Below are 16,880 nucleotides of genomic sequence, written 5' to 3'. Positions count from 1 at the left end.
GCTTACCGAGTCTTTTATTAGTCAGCATCGTAATATTTACAGTAAAAGGCTGAGCCCAGCACAGCAGAAACCACCTTCTGTGCCACCTCATGAGAGCTGTCCAAGCCACACTGTTAAGGGCAATTTATCCTCAGAAATTTCCTCTCCAAAAAAGTTAGTTCATACTTGACCCTTAGTAACTTCAACTATCTCCCATTTGTGTTCATGATAAAGGTTCTCAAATACAACATCCAGGGCTCATGAGAGTTACCCAAAATAATCCCGAATGTTAGATACACATAAGAAAAGGGACCACACACACACACACACACACACACACACACACACACCAGTAAAATAGAGAGCTACTCCATGCAATGGATAAGGGCAGTACTGTCTGAATGTGTCCTACCATACACAGGGACATACAAATCAATATTCTTACAGAACACATCTATCCCTCCTCATTTGTTTACCTTTGTTCATTGTCATTGTTTATTTTGGTAAAGACTTGTAAATTAAATTAGTCTATAAATTTACTTTCCCATAGGTGTTCTATCCCTTGTCCAATTAGACATTTCTGATCTCAAAATTATTAATCTACTTAGAAAACTGCATAGTACTATGGATTGAAGATAGATTGGGCAACTTGTTAAGAGCCAATGAAGGCAAACTTTAAGGTATTTTCATAACAAAGACGTGTATGTTACAACAAAAGCCCATACTGACAAGGTCTAGCAATGATTTGCATTCACTTCCGGGGCTTTCAACTTATATAGCTAATTTGCATTTTTCCAAAATTCATTTTTGCTAACTAACCCTATAGTTAATACACCTACTTTAGTTCATCAAAAGCAATCATTTAAGCATTACACATGGGCAGGCCCGTGGCTTGCATCCTCACAGGCAACCAAACAGGACACAAACTTGAGCCTAAGCTCATCAGGAAAGGAAGTTTCCAGGAGACCCGGTAGGTACCACACCAACTGACTTATTGTTCCGGGCCAGCAACTAAAGCAGGAGGCTTTGTAAAATGCTGTGAAATCTACAGCATTCTTCTGTCGAGCTCTACGACGACAGCATGACTTACAGATTCCGAGGGTCTCTGGCCAGCCAGGGGCGAATACACGACGCGGTACTGCTGCACCGGCCCCGGCGCCGAGCCCCAGCGAACATCCAGGCTGTTTGGCGTTGGATTGTACACTTGGACGTTTCTTGCCAGCCCTCTCACCACTGAGGAAAGAAAAGCCAACACATATTTCTTACATCCGTTTATATATGTCAAGCTTTTGCTATCACTTCTCCAAAACTTCTACTCTGTTAACAGGATAAAATACTGTCCTCCTTAAACTTCTAATTATCTACACACAAAAGCAGATGAAAATTCTGCAAATCCAAATGTAGTCAAAATTAGCCAACTATGTCCTTGGTCTATACGGAAGCAAAGTTGTTGCCAATAAAAACAAGCTAGTGAAAGTACGATAATAGCACTGGGTTGGCCATAAAAAAACAAGGGGCAAGGGACAAGAAGCTTCAGTTTTCCAACACAGGTAATGGAGAGATAGAGAAGAGGATTTTATAGCTCTGCCTTCTAGGTGAAAACTAACAACACCGATGAAGCCATCTAATTCCATCAGCTACATTCACCCATTCATTCCTTCTCATTCAACAAATAGATACTGAATGTCTTCTGTGATTAAAAGAAAAGGCAAAAGGAGGGAGAAAAGATACACTCAGTTCTCAGTTAACTGCCCCAATAGGGACTTAGAAAACATGCAAATTAAATCCATGTATTAACCCCAAACTCTAGTTTAGCCAATAACATCATCTCTCCAGACCGCTAATCTTTTGCCAAAAGAAGTCATCTGTATTTGCTCTCTTTTAGCCATCAGCAAGTGTATTTTTAAAGCCAAAGAAATATTTATAGGTATGCCCCAAAGCCTTTAAGCAGTACTAGAAAGAATTGTAAAACCACTATACGCTGGTTTCTCAAGATGTTAATGGCGACTGAAAGCACACAGATTTTCAGCGCCAGGAAGCACTTCATCAGCAAACCAGAGAAATGTGCGATCAAGTAATGTGACGAACAGATTTCAACAACTGACACTACGAAAGCCAGTTACAAAACACTGCCTCACACAAATTTATAAGGCACAAAGCAAAGCTCATGAACTTCTGTGAGTGAAACAGAATCCTGGTGATTACACACACATTTATAAATCCTGAAATTATCATTTCAGAAGAAGAATGCCATTACAACTTTTTATTTCATACACTAAAATATTAACAGTTGGGGGCGTCTGGATGGTAAACTATGGGTAATTTTTATGTTTTTGCTCTATCATGAATTTTCCAAATTTTCTTCAATGGGCCTATATGGCCTTTACACGGAAAAGCAAAACGTATCATGAAAAAGCAATATTTTTCTGCCTTCTTACTTACGTGTCCTTCCAGTATCTGATGTGCGCCCTCCGTCACCTTCAGAATACGCGGGAACTACTGTAACAGTGTATGAGGTATCTGGCTGCAGACTCCTGAGAATGGCATAATTGGTATTCCCAGGGATTGGAACCTACAGATTTTAATAAAATGTAAAGTATCTGATTTGAAAAAACTTATAAAAGAAATAACACTTCGAATAATATAATACTCAAAATATTAACTCAAGACCAAGCCAAGAAGCAAGTTCTATAATATTGGGATGTAATGATGCGCCCCCAGACGGACTGTTATCAGAGTTTCTGAAGGCTTCCCTACACTCACCCCAGCCTCCCTCTCAGAACTCCCTGAAATGATTATTTCCCCTAGCCCCAACCCCCCGCAAAAACTCCCTGATCACCCAGGCACAAGACACCAACCTACCACCCTCTGTCAAGTCCTACCAAATGAGTATGAACTTCTTCAGCACTAAGGTAAATTGGTTAACTCTTTAGCTCCACTTTGCGATCGTTCCGCTACAGCTAAAACAAACGTGCTTTTTTCCCTACGGGAAATAAGTACCAGTTCCTCCGGACCGCCTGCTGTGGGTGCGTAGAAGAGCTTGTACTGGCGAGGACTGCCCTCTGCGTGGTCCCAGCGAACGTTCAAAGTGCTGGTGGAAGGGTCGTACACTCTGAGGTTCCTCACGGTATTCAAAGGTTCTGAAATGCACGGAAAGCACATCACAGTGTGGTCCTAACAACCCAGCGCTCACAAAACACAGGTTCACTGATGTCTCCCCACCCCACAAATATTTGCTGAAGTCCTGAATAAGGGAAAGAATGTCTGTGATCATCTGACACGTGTCTCATCTCTCCAGAGAGATTTTGGCCCCTGAGCGGTTTTTGTTTGTTTTATCCTAGAAAGTAATAAACGTCTTTCTCCTTGAACAGAGACAGATGACTCCAAGTAAGGATATTAAAAAACAATTAAATCATTATTAACATGCATTTTAAAAGATTAGCAAAAGCCTGTGTCACCCCAGGGTTTCCAGGGAAAGATGCGATTCCATCCCCGTGAACGTTATTTTAAAAGCCGTGGGAGGGCTTCCCTGGTGGCGCAGTGGTTGGGAGCCCGCCTGCCGATGCAGGGGACACGGGTTCGTGCCCCGGTCCGGGAGGATCCCACATGCCGCGGAGCGGCTGGGCCCGTGAGCCATGGCCGCTGGGCCTGCGCGTCCGGAGCCTGTGCTCCGCGATGGGAGGGGCCGCGACAGTGAGAGGCCCGCGTACCGCAAAAAAAAAAAAAAGAAAAAAGAAAAAAAGCCGTGGGAGACTGGGTTCACTTACTGGTCTTGCCCCTTCCTGTCATGCGACCGCCTTCACCGTCTGGATACAGGGAGGACACAGTGATTGCGTAAGGAGTGTCGGGCTTCAGCTTCTGTAGGAGCACACTGTTTTGCCGTCCTCCTACCATGGTCTTGAGTAAAACAGGGATAAGTGTGAGCCTTGCTCTCTCCATCTCACTAATCTGTTAGAAAAACGCTCTTTCTACAGGGGAGCTGTTTGAGACCTTTGCCAAGACCTTTGCCAAGATCCGGAGTGAAACCTGAAAATGTATCTTAGGGTATAATTTTAAATGTAAAATATGCACTTTCGATCACAAAAAGGATTTTAAGCCTTCAACTGGTGACCTTACAAAGATATTTCAACTTGCTAGCCGCCAGCACTGTGAAATTTCATCCAAAACACATTTCACAGATCTCCTCCCCAAAAAGGCATTTATCATAAGTGAGCTGCAAAGGAACTTTAAGATAGCAAAGAATTGCATAATAGTAGAGGCTCTGCACCATTAAGTATTATTCTTACCTTTTTACAGATGTTTGCTATTTGCTTTAGACACATATTTAAATGACTCAGCAAAAGATCTAAAGCTTTTGGTTTTCTCCCCCTCAAAAACTGCCCCTCTAACAGCATGAGCTGTGTAAACTACGTGACGGGACACTCTGCCAGGCCACACTCAGGATTCCAGCCTTGTGGTAGGAAGCTTTTTCAATATCCTCTGATTACAGAGTTTGAAGGGTTTTATTCATTGCTTAAGGCCATCTAGTTATCTTGCTGAAAGGAAATTTGTATGATTTGTTAACGGTCTACCAAATTCAGATGTTTATGCCATACTAATTAAAATCGCATGAAAATGGCATGCTGCCCACGAATCCACATGTGGATGGTTGGTCCAGATGTTTCCCACTTAGCACGCATCCACTCAAGCAGTCTGCGTTTCAGAGAAAACCTCAGTGAAGCCCCCTCAATAGGGGCAAATTGAACCACAGGGGCTAATTCAAACAAATTTAGTATTTGAGGTTATGAGAACAAAGTATCAATGTATTTGATACTTAACAAATCTGAAAGCATCCACTTAGTAGAACTAGCCTCAGGAGGAAGCAGAATGGCGTGTGCCTGCTTCTCCCATCCAGCTCTCCAAAACATGCCAGCGTCAGTGATTCATCGCTTTGACTGTTTCGTAGACTAGCATTAAAATGCAAATATCCTTAAGAATAACAGACCTTAAGGACTTATCAGCTAATACTGTACAGAGGATAAGTTTATGAGACTCCTTCTAATTATAACAAACAGCTGAGAGACAGGAAAGAGAGACCCAGGGCAGCAGCTGGATGGTCAGTATCACCAAGAACAGAAATGCTAAGGACAAGCTTCGCCTAAATCTGGCCTGGCACAGACGAAAGTTCTGTTTCTGCCATTAAATTATCAGTCCATCCAATGTGTCTTATTTTATATAAAAACCAGTTGATGACACATGGTATTTAGTTTACTATTGATAAACTATAAGAAATTCTTAATCCAAATGTATCACACTACCTAAGTCTAGATCTATGGAAACCTCAACACAGCAGCTCACAAGAGCATTAGTTCAGCTAAACCCACTTCCTGCGCAGGTTCAGAGACCTTTAACCACTGCCAGCATCTACCTCTGCTAACACCTCTAAGCTGGGAAGAGGTATGACCCATTCGCTGGAGCTCAGAGAGTCAGACAATTAAAAGTTAATAACTCACTCTCTCTAAGGCAACATGAGGAAAAATCACAGCCCCCAACAGTCAACAGAATGCTAGACCTCACCAAAAGAGGTATTTGCAATAAATCAGAAAGCATCGCCCTATCTGTGTAAAAATCATGCTGCTTCCTGACTCAGGATAATGTGTGCAGCTCTGATCACACATTTCATAAAACGAAGCTGAAGAAGGTTCAAAGACAGACAGCTAAAGTAAGCAAGGTAAATGGACAAGGGTTCTTGTTAAATACGGGAAGGCTGGGAAGAAAAAGAAGATGAAAGCCGAGTTTACAGTAGTCCCACAGTCCTTCTCAGGAACCTCCATTTGGATAAATATAAAAGTGATAAATAGCATAAGTTAGGTTGAACAGATACCCAGATGTAGAAACATCAGATCTAGAAGATACCTTATGACATGCAAAAAACAGAAAAATTAGAATAATGGAAGTTTAGCAAACTCTCAACACTTGATCAAGTTAGAGATGTAAGAAATGAAAATACAAATAGAGTCAGAAATCTAGCTATTTTCATGGATGACCCGTGCCTAATAGCTTTTAAGGAAAACATGAATGCATGGAGGCACATGCCTGATGCTGTGAGGCTCCATCAGGGATGAAGCCAAAAAATTCCATCCGATACAGTAAATCTTGCAACTCTCAAAACAGTAAGTGTGACTAACTAAACACTGGGAGTGAGAGGGGTTTGAGACGGAGAGGGTAGAATTTATCCAAGTCACTTTTTTTCAAAATGAATTACCGTTTGTTCATTGCCTTCCCCTGCTGAAGGCTGATAGGTGATTCTGTATTTCTGCACACGACCGCTAGCAGGATCCCACTTAACAGTCAAGCTGTTAGAAGTTGCATTGTACACCTGAAGGTTCCGTGGGCCACTTTTTGGAGCTGAAAAAGGATTGTTGAGAAACAGAGTAAACAAACTGGAGAATGCCTCTCCCACGAATACGCACTGTTCCCAAGGAAATCAAGAGAGCTGTATACTTCTAGGCTTAGAACTAAAAAAATTTTTTTAACATCTCTATTGGAGTATAATTGCTTTACCGTGGTGTGTTAGTTTCTGCTTTATAACAAAGTGAATCAGCTATACTATACATATATCCCCATGTCTCCTCCCTCTTGCGTCTCCCTCCCTCCCACCCTCCCTATCCCACCCCTCTAGGTGGTCACAAAGCACCAAGCTGATCTCCCTGTGCTATGCGGCTGCTTCTCACTAGCTATCTGTTTTACGTTTGGTAGTGTATATATGTCCATGCCACTCTCTCACTTCATCCCAGCTTACCCTTCCCCCTCCCCATATCCTCAAGTCCATGCTCTAGTAGGTCTGTGTCTTTATTCCCGTCTTGCTCCTAGGTTTAGAACTAAATTTGACCCGATGGTAAATGATGGTCATTGACTCTCAAATGACTCCTCAACAAATAGTAGCAAAGAGCAAAGATTTTTGAGAAAGACCTGTTTAAAAGAGGCCCCAATCAACACCGTACGATTTAAAAGCAGAAGGCCTGTTTGCAATGGATTTGGTGTTATTTTTCATTCATTCATTCATTATTTGGTCATCCGTACAATCAGCAAATTAAATTCTTACCTTGTGTTGTTAAGGGTATCAAACGCACTACAAAAAACAGAATATGGGGAAATATTACGAATATAGGCATAGCTCTATTCTGTTCATTTTAAGATAACAATGTCCTACTGAAGGCTGAACACCTACTTGTGCGCTCGCTGCCAGTCAGGTCATCGCTTTCTGACTCATCGGGATAAATGGCAGTAATGGAAACTTCATAGAGAGTGTTCGGGTTCAGGTTTTCAAACACCAAAGTATTCTCATCTCCATTTAGGATGGTCTTAGGGAAAGAGGAAGAAACAACAAACCCACACAAGGTTAAGTCGCCGGCTACATCGTGCACTCCACGGCAGTTGGTTGACATCATTTAGCCAGATATTCCTCCTGCTTTGAGGCACGCCATGAGCTCAAAAGTCACTAGTAGGGAAGGATGCTTTTCAGTCAACAGAGGTAATACACATTTCAAACAAGAGTCCCTATAATGAAATGCGATCTCAAAAAAGAGAGAGAGAGCAAAAAAGAGTTAACACTACCTCCATCTTATCTGTGCTTCCCGAAGGTGCCCAGGTGATTCTGTAGAGAGACACATCCGAAGCGCCGTGATCCCAAGTCCCTCTGAAGCTCTCTGGTGTTACTTCAGTAATCTGTAGGTTTGCTGGGGCTGGCACAGTGCCTGTCACGAGAAAAGGCAGGACTGTTTTTCGATGTGATCCCCAAACTTAATATAATAAAACTGCCTTGTTCTGTTTTAACGGACATGGGAAAACTGGCTGACAACATGGCTTAGAACCAAGTATCTAACCAATTCAGTTCATTTGCAAGTAAATATGAGAGAGAGCCCCGAAAACTGCAAGCATTTTATGGCTATAACAGACTACTTCCCGTCTATTAAAATGGTGATTTTTTTTAAAGGTACCGTTTAGTCATACTGTTCTAACACAGTGGTTCTTCATCGTTTTGTCCCTCCCACTTTTTGAGAATCTAAGGGAAACCCTGGACTCCTTTGCACAGCAGTACAGAAGCACAAACTTTAGCCCATAATATCAGAGAGTTCATGGACCTTCATGGCCCGTGAAATCTTATGATCTAAGTAATCCACGCATAAGCTTTTCCTGCAGATCACTAACCTTACACATAATGTGAAGCTGACTGTATCAACTCTACTCAGAGACAGGACCAGCCCTGCAGTGCTGATGATGGCTGAAATCCCAACTAAGAGCCCTTCTGTTGACCAGGCGCTGCAGCTGGTTTGCAGCACAAGCAATGTGGAACGTCTGACACCAGTTCTGAGCTTTCATTGTCAATTATTTCTCTATCTCCTGGTAACCAAAGCCAACTACACAAAAGCCAGAGCCACCAAAAATTTGTTTCTAATAGTTACAATGAAAAGGCCCATTGAGATAATACCACTTTCACAAGCACAACTGCAAAACAAACCAACCATTAAGGGTACACTTTGGATGTATCTAACAGTTCTTAGGAAATCCTAAGGATTAAAAACAAGTATTAATTTAGTATATATTAAATGACAGGCTTTGACTAGGCTTTCTTCCTGACTTTTTCTGCCCTTTACTGTTCCTTTACTTCCCTTTAAATTCCTGTTGTATTTATGAACATCTGTCCGCCTGCTCATATGGACAAATTTTCATCTCTAGCCACTACCCTTCCAGGAAAGAACTGATGCCAAGAAGGTTATTAAAGTTGCTAAGAGATTTCACATGGTAAGAAAAGAGCAGAAGTGGATACTGTCTGAAGTTAAGGAGGAGGCTGTGAAATTTGACAAGATGCCTTGATCATGTATAGACAGTTGGGCACTGAAGGAGAAGCTTCTGAGCCTCTGGTGAGGGAGTTGCTGGATAGGAAGTAAAGTTCTGGACTATAGCACTGATCCCTCACCACTAGCTTCCTGGGCGAGGCTGGGCAAGTCATTTAAATTCTCTAGACTCCCTGTGCTGTCCACCATGGGAGCCACCAGCCACATGTAGCTATTGAGCATTTGAAATGTGGCATCTGAATTGAGATGTGCGAAAAGTGTAAATTAAGACACACCGGATTGCAAAAAAATTACTACCAAAAACAAATGTGAAATATAAATAATTAGTATACTGATAAATGCTAACATTTTAGATACACTGGGCTGAATAAAACACATTATTAAAATTCATTTTTCTCCTTACCTTTTCTATTTTCTAGAAAATTTTGAGTTACCTCTGTGGCTCCCATTATATTTCTTGGGAACCCTGCTGGCTCTAGACCTCAATTCCTTAACCACCATTTAATTAGGAAATGATGTGCTGAGCACTGAGGGAGAAACTAGAGACTCAAAATTGAGCAAAATAAGTATGTTTGTGCCTTCACGAGGAAGGGGCCAGGGGGAAGTAGAATAGTCAGGAAAAGACCAACAGGCAGTAATAATTGGGTTAAATACTATGGAAGCAGCATGATAGGAGAGAAAGCGACATCCCTTGAGGTGGCCCAGAATGGAGCAGGGAAGATGGGGCCCCTGCAGGTGCCCTGTATTCTTCCACCTTCCCTCTGTGGAATCTCCCCTTCCTCTGAGTGCCATGTAACTCACCTTCCTTACATGATCCCATGTATTGTTACTTTTTATCTTCACAATGGAATACTACTGAGAGCAAAGATGCTTATATTTTGTTAGCCCTGATAGCACTTTACATATAGTAAGATCTCAAAAAAAATTGATAACTAATGCATGCTTTCCAGAGAAAACGTCCAATATGCTTTCTCCCCACCCCCTTACACACACACACACACACACACACACACACACACACACACCCTGGTTAAGTATCTGGAAGATGAATTAGTGACAGTGGCTGGTAGAATAATAGGAAAGAAATTATCATAAAAGGAATGGACATAGAGATAGAAGATGGGAAGAAATCTGTGAACCCAAACATTATTAAATTCTGGCAAAAATAACGTTAAGAAATGCACAGAGAACTATACTCAGTATTTTGTAATAACCTATAAGGGAAAAGAATCCGAAAAGGAATACGTACATACATGTGCGTGTGTGTGTATAACTGAATCACTTTACTGTATACCTGAAACTAACACAACATTGCAAATCAACTACACACCAATAAAAAAAATTTTTTTTTAAAGAAATGAAATAATCCAGTAAGTTCAGTGACACATGCATGCAGTGTTGTCTTCCAATTATCAATAAAGCGTAAACACAACTCACGGGTGGTTTCCTGAGCAGTCACTGGGGGAGACTCCCCTTCATCATATACCGCAGACACGCTGACTGTGTACCGGGTTTGTGAGAAGAGGTCTTTAAGAGGTGTGCTGGCCCATGACCTGTCCACCTCTACCTACAATAGAGCAGTGGAACTATTTTTACAAAGTTTAATTTTGACATCCCTCTGTTGTTGGCTATATCTCTCAACACAAGAGCATAAGAATTGTGGTACAAAAAACAGCAGTGTTTTCCAATTTGCATAAGAGTCCAGGAATTGGAGATCATTTAAAATGTTTCCAAAGTGGAAAAAATGTATGTACTGAGCTGTATCTGGCACTAGTGTCTGGTAAATGATGACTGCCTAGGAATTCAAACAACCTAATCGTTTCCCCCACTTCCCCGTCTCCCTTTGTATCACTGCGCGATTCATTTCGGAAAAATTCTCCTGTGCATTAGCTGATTAGACCCACTGGTCATTGCACTGCTTTTGACGTTGAAACCCAGAATGAAATGAATGTGTGCACAGGTATAAAATAGCTTGTGTACAATCCAAATGACCAGCACAGTCTGTAACTGGGTGCTTAGAGAAACCACTTCTAGCTTGCAAAAATGCCTCTGAGATTCTCACATGAATGCCCCTTCAGGCAAACATACGTTCTAAACCCATTCGCTGGTGAAGCTCCTCGGTTTGCTTCCACTTTGAAGCAGGCTGTCATGGAAATAGCTCTCCATCTCAGCATCATCTCAAAAACTCTCAAAGCCAGAGGGGACAATCCTCTGACATTATCTTCCTACTTTCTCTCTGTCCTGCTCAAGTGTCCTATCTTCCCATTCCCTGACAAACTCCCCCTCTTCTTTCCTGCATCCCCTTGCTAGCTTTCATTTTGAGAAACATTATTATGACATTTTTCAGTAATTCGTAGAATGCAGAGCGCCATATGAAGCACCTGCAGGAGAGCGAAATGCCATCTAAACTCTATAACTCTTTATCTCCAAAGGGATGATGTTTTTAGGATTAATATCACACAGCAAAACATTTCCAAACTAAATGCAAGACGGTCCAATATATTACCAATATTCAAATAGTGCTCTATAAATATATAACGTTTCCAACACTATGTTCATAAAGTGACAAGTATTCAAAACACGTTATACTTGTTTAGATTCTTCTGTTAAACCTGCTAGGACTAAACAAATATTTCTAAACCCCTTCTAATCTCAACCTACCTCTTTGGCATCCTCTTCCGGGGTTTTGTAGCGAACAATGTATTTACGCACTTTTCCAGGTGCGGGCTCCCATAAGACGTTCATGGTGCTGTGAGTCACATCTCTGAGTTTCAGATCTCGAGGACTGGGCAAAGGCACTGGAAATGCATGAGAAATTGGGGCCAGATGTGGTTCTCAGCCAAAAAGCTCTAAAGCATCCACACAAGCTTTCAAGAAGTTGTTTGGAGAAAACTTAAAGGTGTACAGCAAAGTAACTAAACAAATCGGCTATGATGATAAAAGCACTTTGATTCTACCAGGTACAGCTGAATTCTTCTTAAGGAGGCTTTTTAAAAACAGGATAAATTTAAATTTTTATCACAACTCTAACTTCTCATTTATATGTTAACTTTCTCCCACTCTATTTAAATAAGCTCTTACTTGCTGCTCAGCTATAATAAACCATAATTCACCATATAGGTACAGCTCATGTGTCTTTATCAGATATTTAAGTCGGTTAAGATAGAAATCAAAATGAGTCACGCTTCCTGAAGAACGTGATAGAAAAACAAATGGTTACAAGAGTGAAGCATGAAGATGAGACGAAATTAAGCAACCAATAAGCTTACAAGAAAACCCACAGGAGCCCAAACGGTGAGAAGAAAATCCAAATCATAAATTTTCACCAAGTCAAACAAAGCGTTACCTTACAAAGGACCGGGAGGATAACTAATGGAGAGATTTTCTCTTGTTCTATGAGACGTATCTCACTCTCTCGAGCTGCCTCTTTCACCAACTTCCTCTGTCTCTCCTTTCAAGTCTGTAAATCTCTCTTCCTGAACCTCTGTCTCCACTTCCATGTTTCTGCACCTCCATCCCCTCAGTGTTTTCGTCTCTCAGCCCCTCTCTGTGCCCTCTCTTCCCCTACTGCTGCAGTCTAGCCCCACATCCAAACCCATATCCGCGTTCGTCTTTCAGCCGCTCCCCGCTCTCTCCACCTGCCGTCGACCCACTGCCGCAAACCACCAGCTCCAGACAGGATCCGACATATGAAAGATGATTATTTGTTGTCAGTGATGTATCCTGCTCCACCTTGCGGGGTTTCTCTTTTCTACCTCATCATGCTTCTGTCTCAACACCGTTCCCCCTTGAACATTTCTTCCAACTTCTTAATTTCCTTCGAAATGTGGTCTGAGACTCACCAAATTTAAGCCAAGACATACTTAGAATCCCAGCACGCCCACCTCGAGAAGCATGAAACAAAACTACTGGCTGGGTAAGGCCAGGATCCTAAGAGCAATCGCTGTCACTTTTCAAGAAAAAGCACCTAAGTGCTAGTGAAGCAAACCAGAAACACAAAAGGGGCTGAACAATACACACAAGAGAAGTGCAAACCACGAAAGAGTCCGGGTCCTCCACGCTGCCCTACATTTTTATCAGTACATTCCCAACACCTAAGCACAGGACTGGAGTGTCGTAGATGATCAGCATGTTTGGGGACTGAGTTCATTTACTTAACAGAAACAGACTTATTCATGTGTGCCATAGTTTCTACTTCAACAAGAACTTAGAACATCTTGATCTTAAACCTAGTATCCTCCTCCAAAACTACACTCACCCGACATTCCCTTCTCACCAACGCCATATACAATATTTCATGGATCTACAACAACATGGATTGTAAGATGCACCGTTATTTCATGTTCTATTCCCTGACTGACACCTCACCAAGCGCAATTGTAAGACACCATTGACTGTAAGATACATCTCAAAATATGGGAAAATAAATGTGAATCTTACAGTCAATTTAAGATGCTGCCATAAGTCCAGAAATAACCTTAATTTCTCAAATTAGATTGCCATAAGTAATAACCCTACAACTGACACGCAAATTATCAAAATTATCGTTAGCACGATCGGGTGAAAGAAGCAGCCTGAAGAGCGTGTTGTATTCACAGCAATAAGGGAAGAAGAACTGGCGACGTCTTACAGGTGACCTCCCTTGCAGTGAAGGGGTCGCTGGTGAGGTCGTGAAGGGCGGCCTGGACCGTGACCGCGTACTCAGTATTGGGGAAGAGGTCGTTCAGCTGCATATCGCTCACTGTCGGTTCCATGCGCATCTGCCGACGGACATGCCGAGGGGAGACAACACATTCCAATTAAACGTTTCCACTAACCGGGGATGGACAATTACACCAATCTGTGACTGCCAGATTTTCACACAACTTTGATTTTTCATTTCTCTGCCCCGCATTTCCTTTCTCAGGCTGATGTTTTTTTAAGATTCGTCACAGGTCACAAATCTAATCTTGTGTCTTTCTGTTTTGGGTGTAAAGTTATAAACGAGTTCGTGAGTAACTGCCCCTTAATGGGGACTCTGCAACCGTGAAGTCCCAGGAAGACCCAACAATAAAGAAACAAACGCCTCCCACCTCTTTGGGTTTGGTCGGCTCTGTGGCGTTGATGGGTTCGTAGGACAAGGCGTAGCCAGTGGCGCCCCCCACTGGCTGCCACTTCACGTGCATGGTGGTCGAGCCAATGTCGTAAATGGTCAGGCTGACCACGGGCACCGGCACTGTTGGAATGTAAAAGAAGACACCAGTCTAGCTCTTGTCAGTCTGCTCATTTTTCAATCGTTTCCTACTTATTGATATTTGTATACGCTAAATAGAAAATAGGTTACTGTGAGAAATCAATGAGAGCTAATATGACCCTTTCCTCTCCCCGCAAAAACCCGATCTCATTGTTTATCGCCACCTCATACTAGGACTGCATGTGATAACTATTTCATAGAGCAAAGAAGTTTAAGTGTAAAATGGCATTCTAGCGAGTTCATGTGGAAGCCAAAACAGAGACCAACTTCCTGAGATTTCAATCTCTTTTTCCGGAACATCTGTAAGTTGACCATTTTCATTCTTCGACCATAAAATTTCATACATAAAAAGCCAACATAATATTTCATTTCATTTTTCTTTTTAAAACATTTTAAATGAGGGTGTCATCTATTAATAAGTGGAACTTAGGGGATTCTTCAGAAAGAAGATTAGCCCACGAGGCAGAGTAAAAGGCTTACTGCCTTCTCTCCACTTAACACCTACACAGTTTTCTATTTTTTGTCCTAAGATTGAGTTTAAAGTTTTAAGGAATTAGCAGATTAATCCTGCCCATTATGAAATACATTATTTCCCACCTCTGATGGTCTAAAATAAAGGGAAATAAGAGAAGAGATAAAGACCTAAGAGACTGAGCAGTGAGTAGAGGCGATTCAGTGACGCCCACTCCTGCCTCTTGTAAGAGGCCTCCCCTCTTCCTGGAGCCCAGCCACGAAGGAAAGAGTATTTTCATATGGCTTCAGAAACCCTACCAGGAATAGGAGTGAGGAACATCGTTCCCCAAAGCTCTACTCAAAGCCAAAGCCATTAGAGCTTCTCCAGTAAAGGCCAGAGTCCAAAAGTCAGTAAAAAAAAAGGGGGGGGGGAGCTCTCACTGCCAGCAGGAAGAACTGAGCTGGTCACTCCTGCAAGCTGCTCTTCCAAGTAATCTGAGTCCCACTCCCCACATGGTATCTTCCCTTAAGAAGTGGATAACTGTTAAAGGTACTCTTCCCTCTAAGATATCTCAGACCATGACTACCCAGCCAGGTCCCATGATGGCTACCCAGCCAGGTCCCATGATGGCAGAAGCAGCCAGTAAAAGGAGACTACCCAGCCAGGTCCCATGATGGCAGAAGCAGCCAGTAAAAGGAGAAAACCGCAGAGTATTTATTGAGGACCTGCACAAAGTACGCATTCAGTAAATATGTGTTGAATGGATATCGAATAAAGGAATGATTTGGAAGGCTGACAGAAGTCCCACACGGTACAGATGAACTTATTTATGAAACACAAATAGACTCACAGACGTAGAAAACAAACTTATGGTTACCAAAGAGGGTAGGGGGGACAGAGAAATTAGGAGTTTGGGGTTAACATACACACACTACTCTCTATAAAATAGATAACCAACAAGGACCTACTGTAGAGCACAGGGAGCTCTACTCAATATCTTGTAATAACCTATGAGGGAAAAGAATCTAAAAAAGAATGTATGCGCATAACTGAATCACTTTGCTGTGCACCTGAAACTAACACAACACTGTAAATCAACTACATTTCGATAAAAATTTTTTAAAGAAGAACACCCAAAAAAATCCCACAAGGGCTGTCACCTCTTTAACTTAAAAAATAAAACAACGATAAGATTTCTTTTTCAATCGGACTTACAGGTTGTGTCTGTGCCCTTCAGGGGTTCACTGTATTCGTCTTCTACCACGGAATACACATTAACAACATACTCAGTTTCAGGCTTCAGATCCTTCAGTACTGCGCTGCTTTCCAGTCGGCTCACATAAAACTAGGGGGAAAATTTTAAAGAGAATAACAACTTACGTTATAATCACTTCCCTCTTTTCTCCTATAATTGTGAAGTGGTTAACTACAATGAGCTCAGAAATCATATTTTAAGGAGACCGTTGTCTTTTGTTTTTGGAAACCACCAGATGACAACGAGATCTTGGACAATTCATACAGTTTATTCTCCCAGCTGTTGTTTCCTTATTTGTAAAATTAGCGGGTAAAACTAGAAGGTCTTCAATGTTCCCTCCCTACTCGATGATTCTAATATAAACTCATGGATAAATTAAGCATCCTCTTAATCCTTAATTAAAAATACTTAATTAAAAAACCACAAGAAATTAAGCAAAGCTCTTTCCCTCTAATTAAGCCCAAATGGAAGTGCTTGCCTAGCAAGAAATGGAGAGCGCCATCTTGGACTCAGTTCTGCCCCCTACATCCCCCCAGCATTCCTCTCAGAGCCCTAAGAAGGAGGACCCAATCTCAGGACCAGGAAGGAGTGGGTTATCTACTCACTTCTTGCCGTTTCCCTCCAGAAACTGGGTAGTATTCCACCTTATACCTATCCACACTGTCAGAAGGAGGTATCCAGCTCACTCTCATAGAACGATGGGTCTGCTCAGAAATAACTAGGTTGGAAGGTGCTTCCAAGTCACCTACACGAGGAAATGAAGTACATACACTTTTTTCATTATCATAGCAAGGCGACGACATTTAAATTTGGTTGAAATGGTGTTTCGCTCCATATTTCAGGCTTTTACGTGTATTCTTTCACATACCAAGAAGTTACGGTGAATCAGCTTAAAGGCCCAGTACTCCTAAGTCCTCTCTGAACGGGTGGCCAAAGGGTTCTTCGGCCTCTGGAAACTCAAACCTGAGCTCATGATTTTTCATGAAAAGTTGCTCCCCCTCTTCCTTAAAGCACCGCAGTTTATCAGTCACCTAGACTCAAAACCTCTGACTTAGCCTTGGATACTTGCTCTGGTCTCTAACCTCGTACATATCCCAGTAAATGACACCGTGAGTCCTGACA

At 42.0% G+C, this 16,880-nt stretch overlaps 1 protein-coding gene across 1 annotated transcript in view; it reads right to left on the bottom strand.

The window, feature by feature from the left end:
* Positions 1–16,880, bottom strand: part of COL12A1 (collagen type XII alpha 1 chain) — a 110,149-nt gene that overhangs the window by 50,343 nt on the left and 42,926 nt on the right. Inside the window, exons 21-34 of the mRNA XM_065889016.1 lie at positions 16,364–16,503; positions 15,719–15,848; positions 13,889–14,031; positions 13,447–13,576; positions 11,478–11,614; positions 10,254–10,383; positions 7,576–7,715; positions 7,190–7,322; positions 7,064–7,090; positions 6,224–6,366; positions 3,747–3,876; positions 2,980–3,119; positions 2,422–2,551; positions 1,070–1,212 (exon numbers count right to left, since the gene is read on the bottom strand). Of these exons, the coding sequence (XP_065745088.1) occupies positions 1,070–1,212; positions 2,422–2,551; positions 2,980–3,119; positions 3,747–3,876; positions 6,224–6,366; positions 7,064–7,090; positions 7,190–7,322; positions 7,576–7,715; positions 10,254–10,383; positions 11,478–11,614; positions 13,447–13,576; positions 13,889–14,031; positions 15,719–15,848; positions 16,364–16,503 (1,796 nt within the window). The remainder of the gene's footprint in view (positions 1–1,069; positions 1,213–2,421; positions 2,552–2,979; positions 3,120–3,746; positions 3,877–6,223; positions 6,367–7,063; positions 7,091–7,189; positions 7,323–7,575; positions 7,716–10,253; positions 10,384–11,477; positions 11,615–13,446; positions 13,577–13,888; positions 14,032–15,718; positions 15,849–16,363; positions 16,504–16,880) is intronic.

This window comes from Phocoena phocoena, chromosome 12 (assembly GCF_963924675.1).
Source record: "Phocoena phocoena chromosome 12, mPhoPho1.1, whole genome shotgun sequence".
Taxonomy (NCBI): domain Eukaryota; kingdom Metazoa; phylum Chordata; class Mammalia; order Artiodactyla; family Phocoenidae; genus Phocoena; species Phocoena phocoena.
This window is presented reverse-complemented; position numbering and strand designations above follow the sequence as displayed.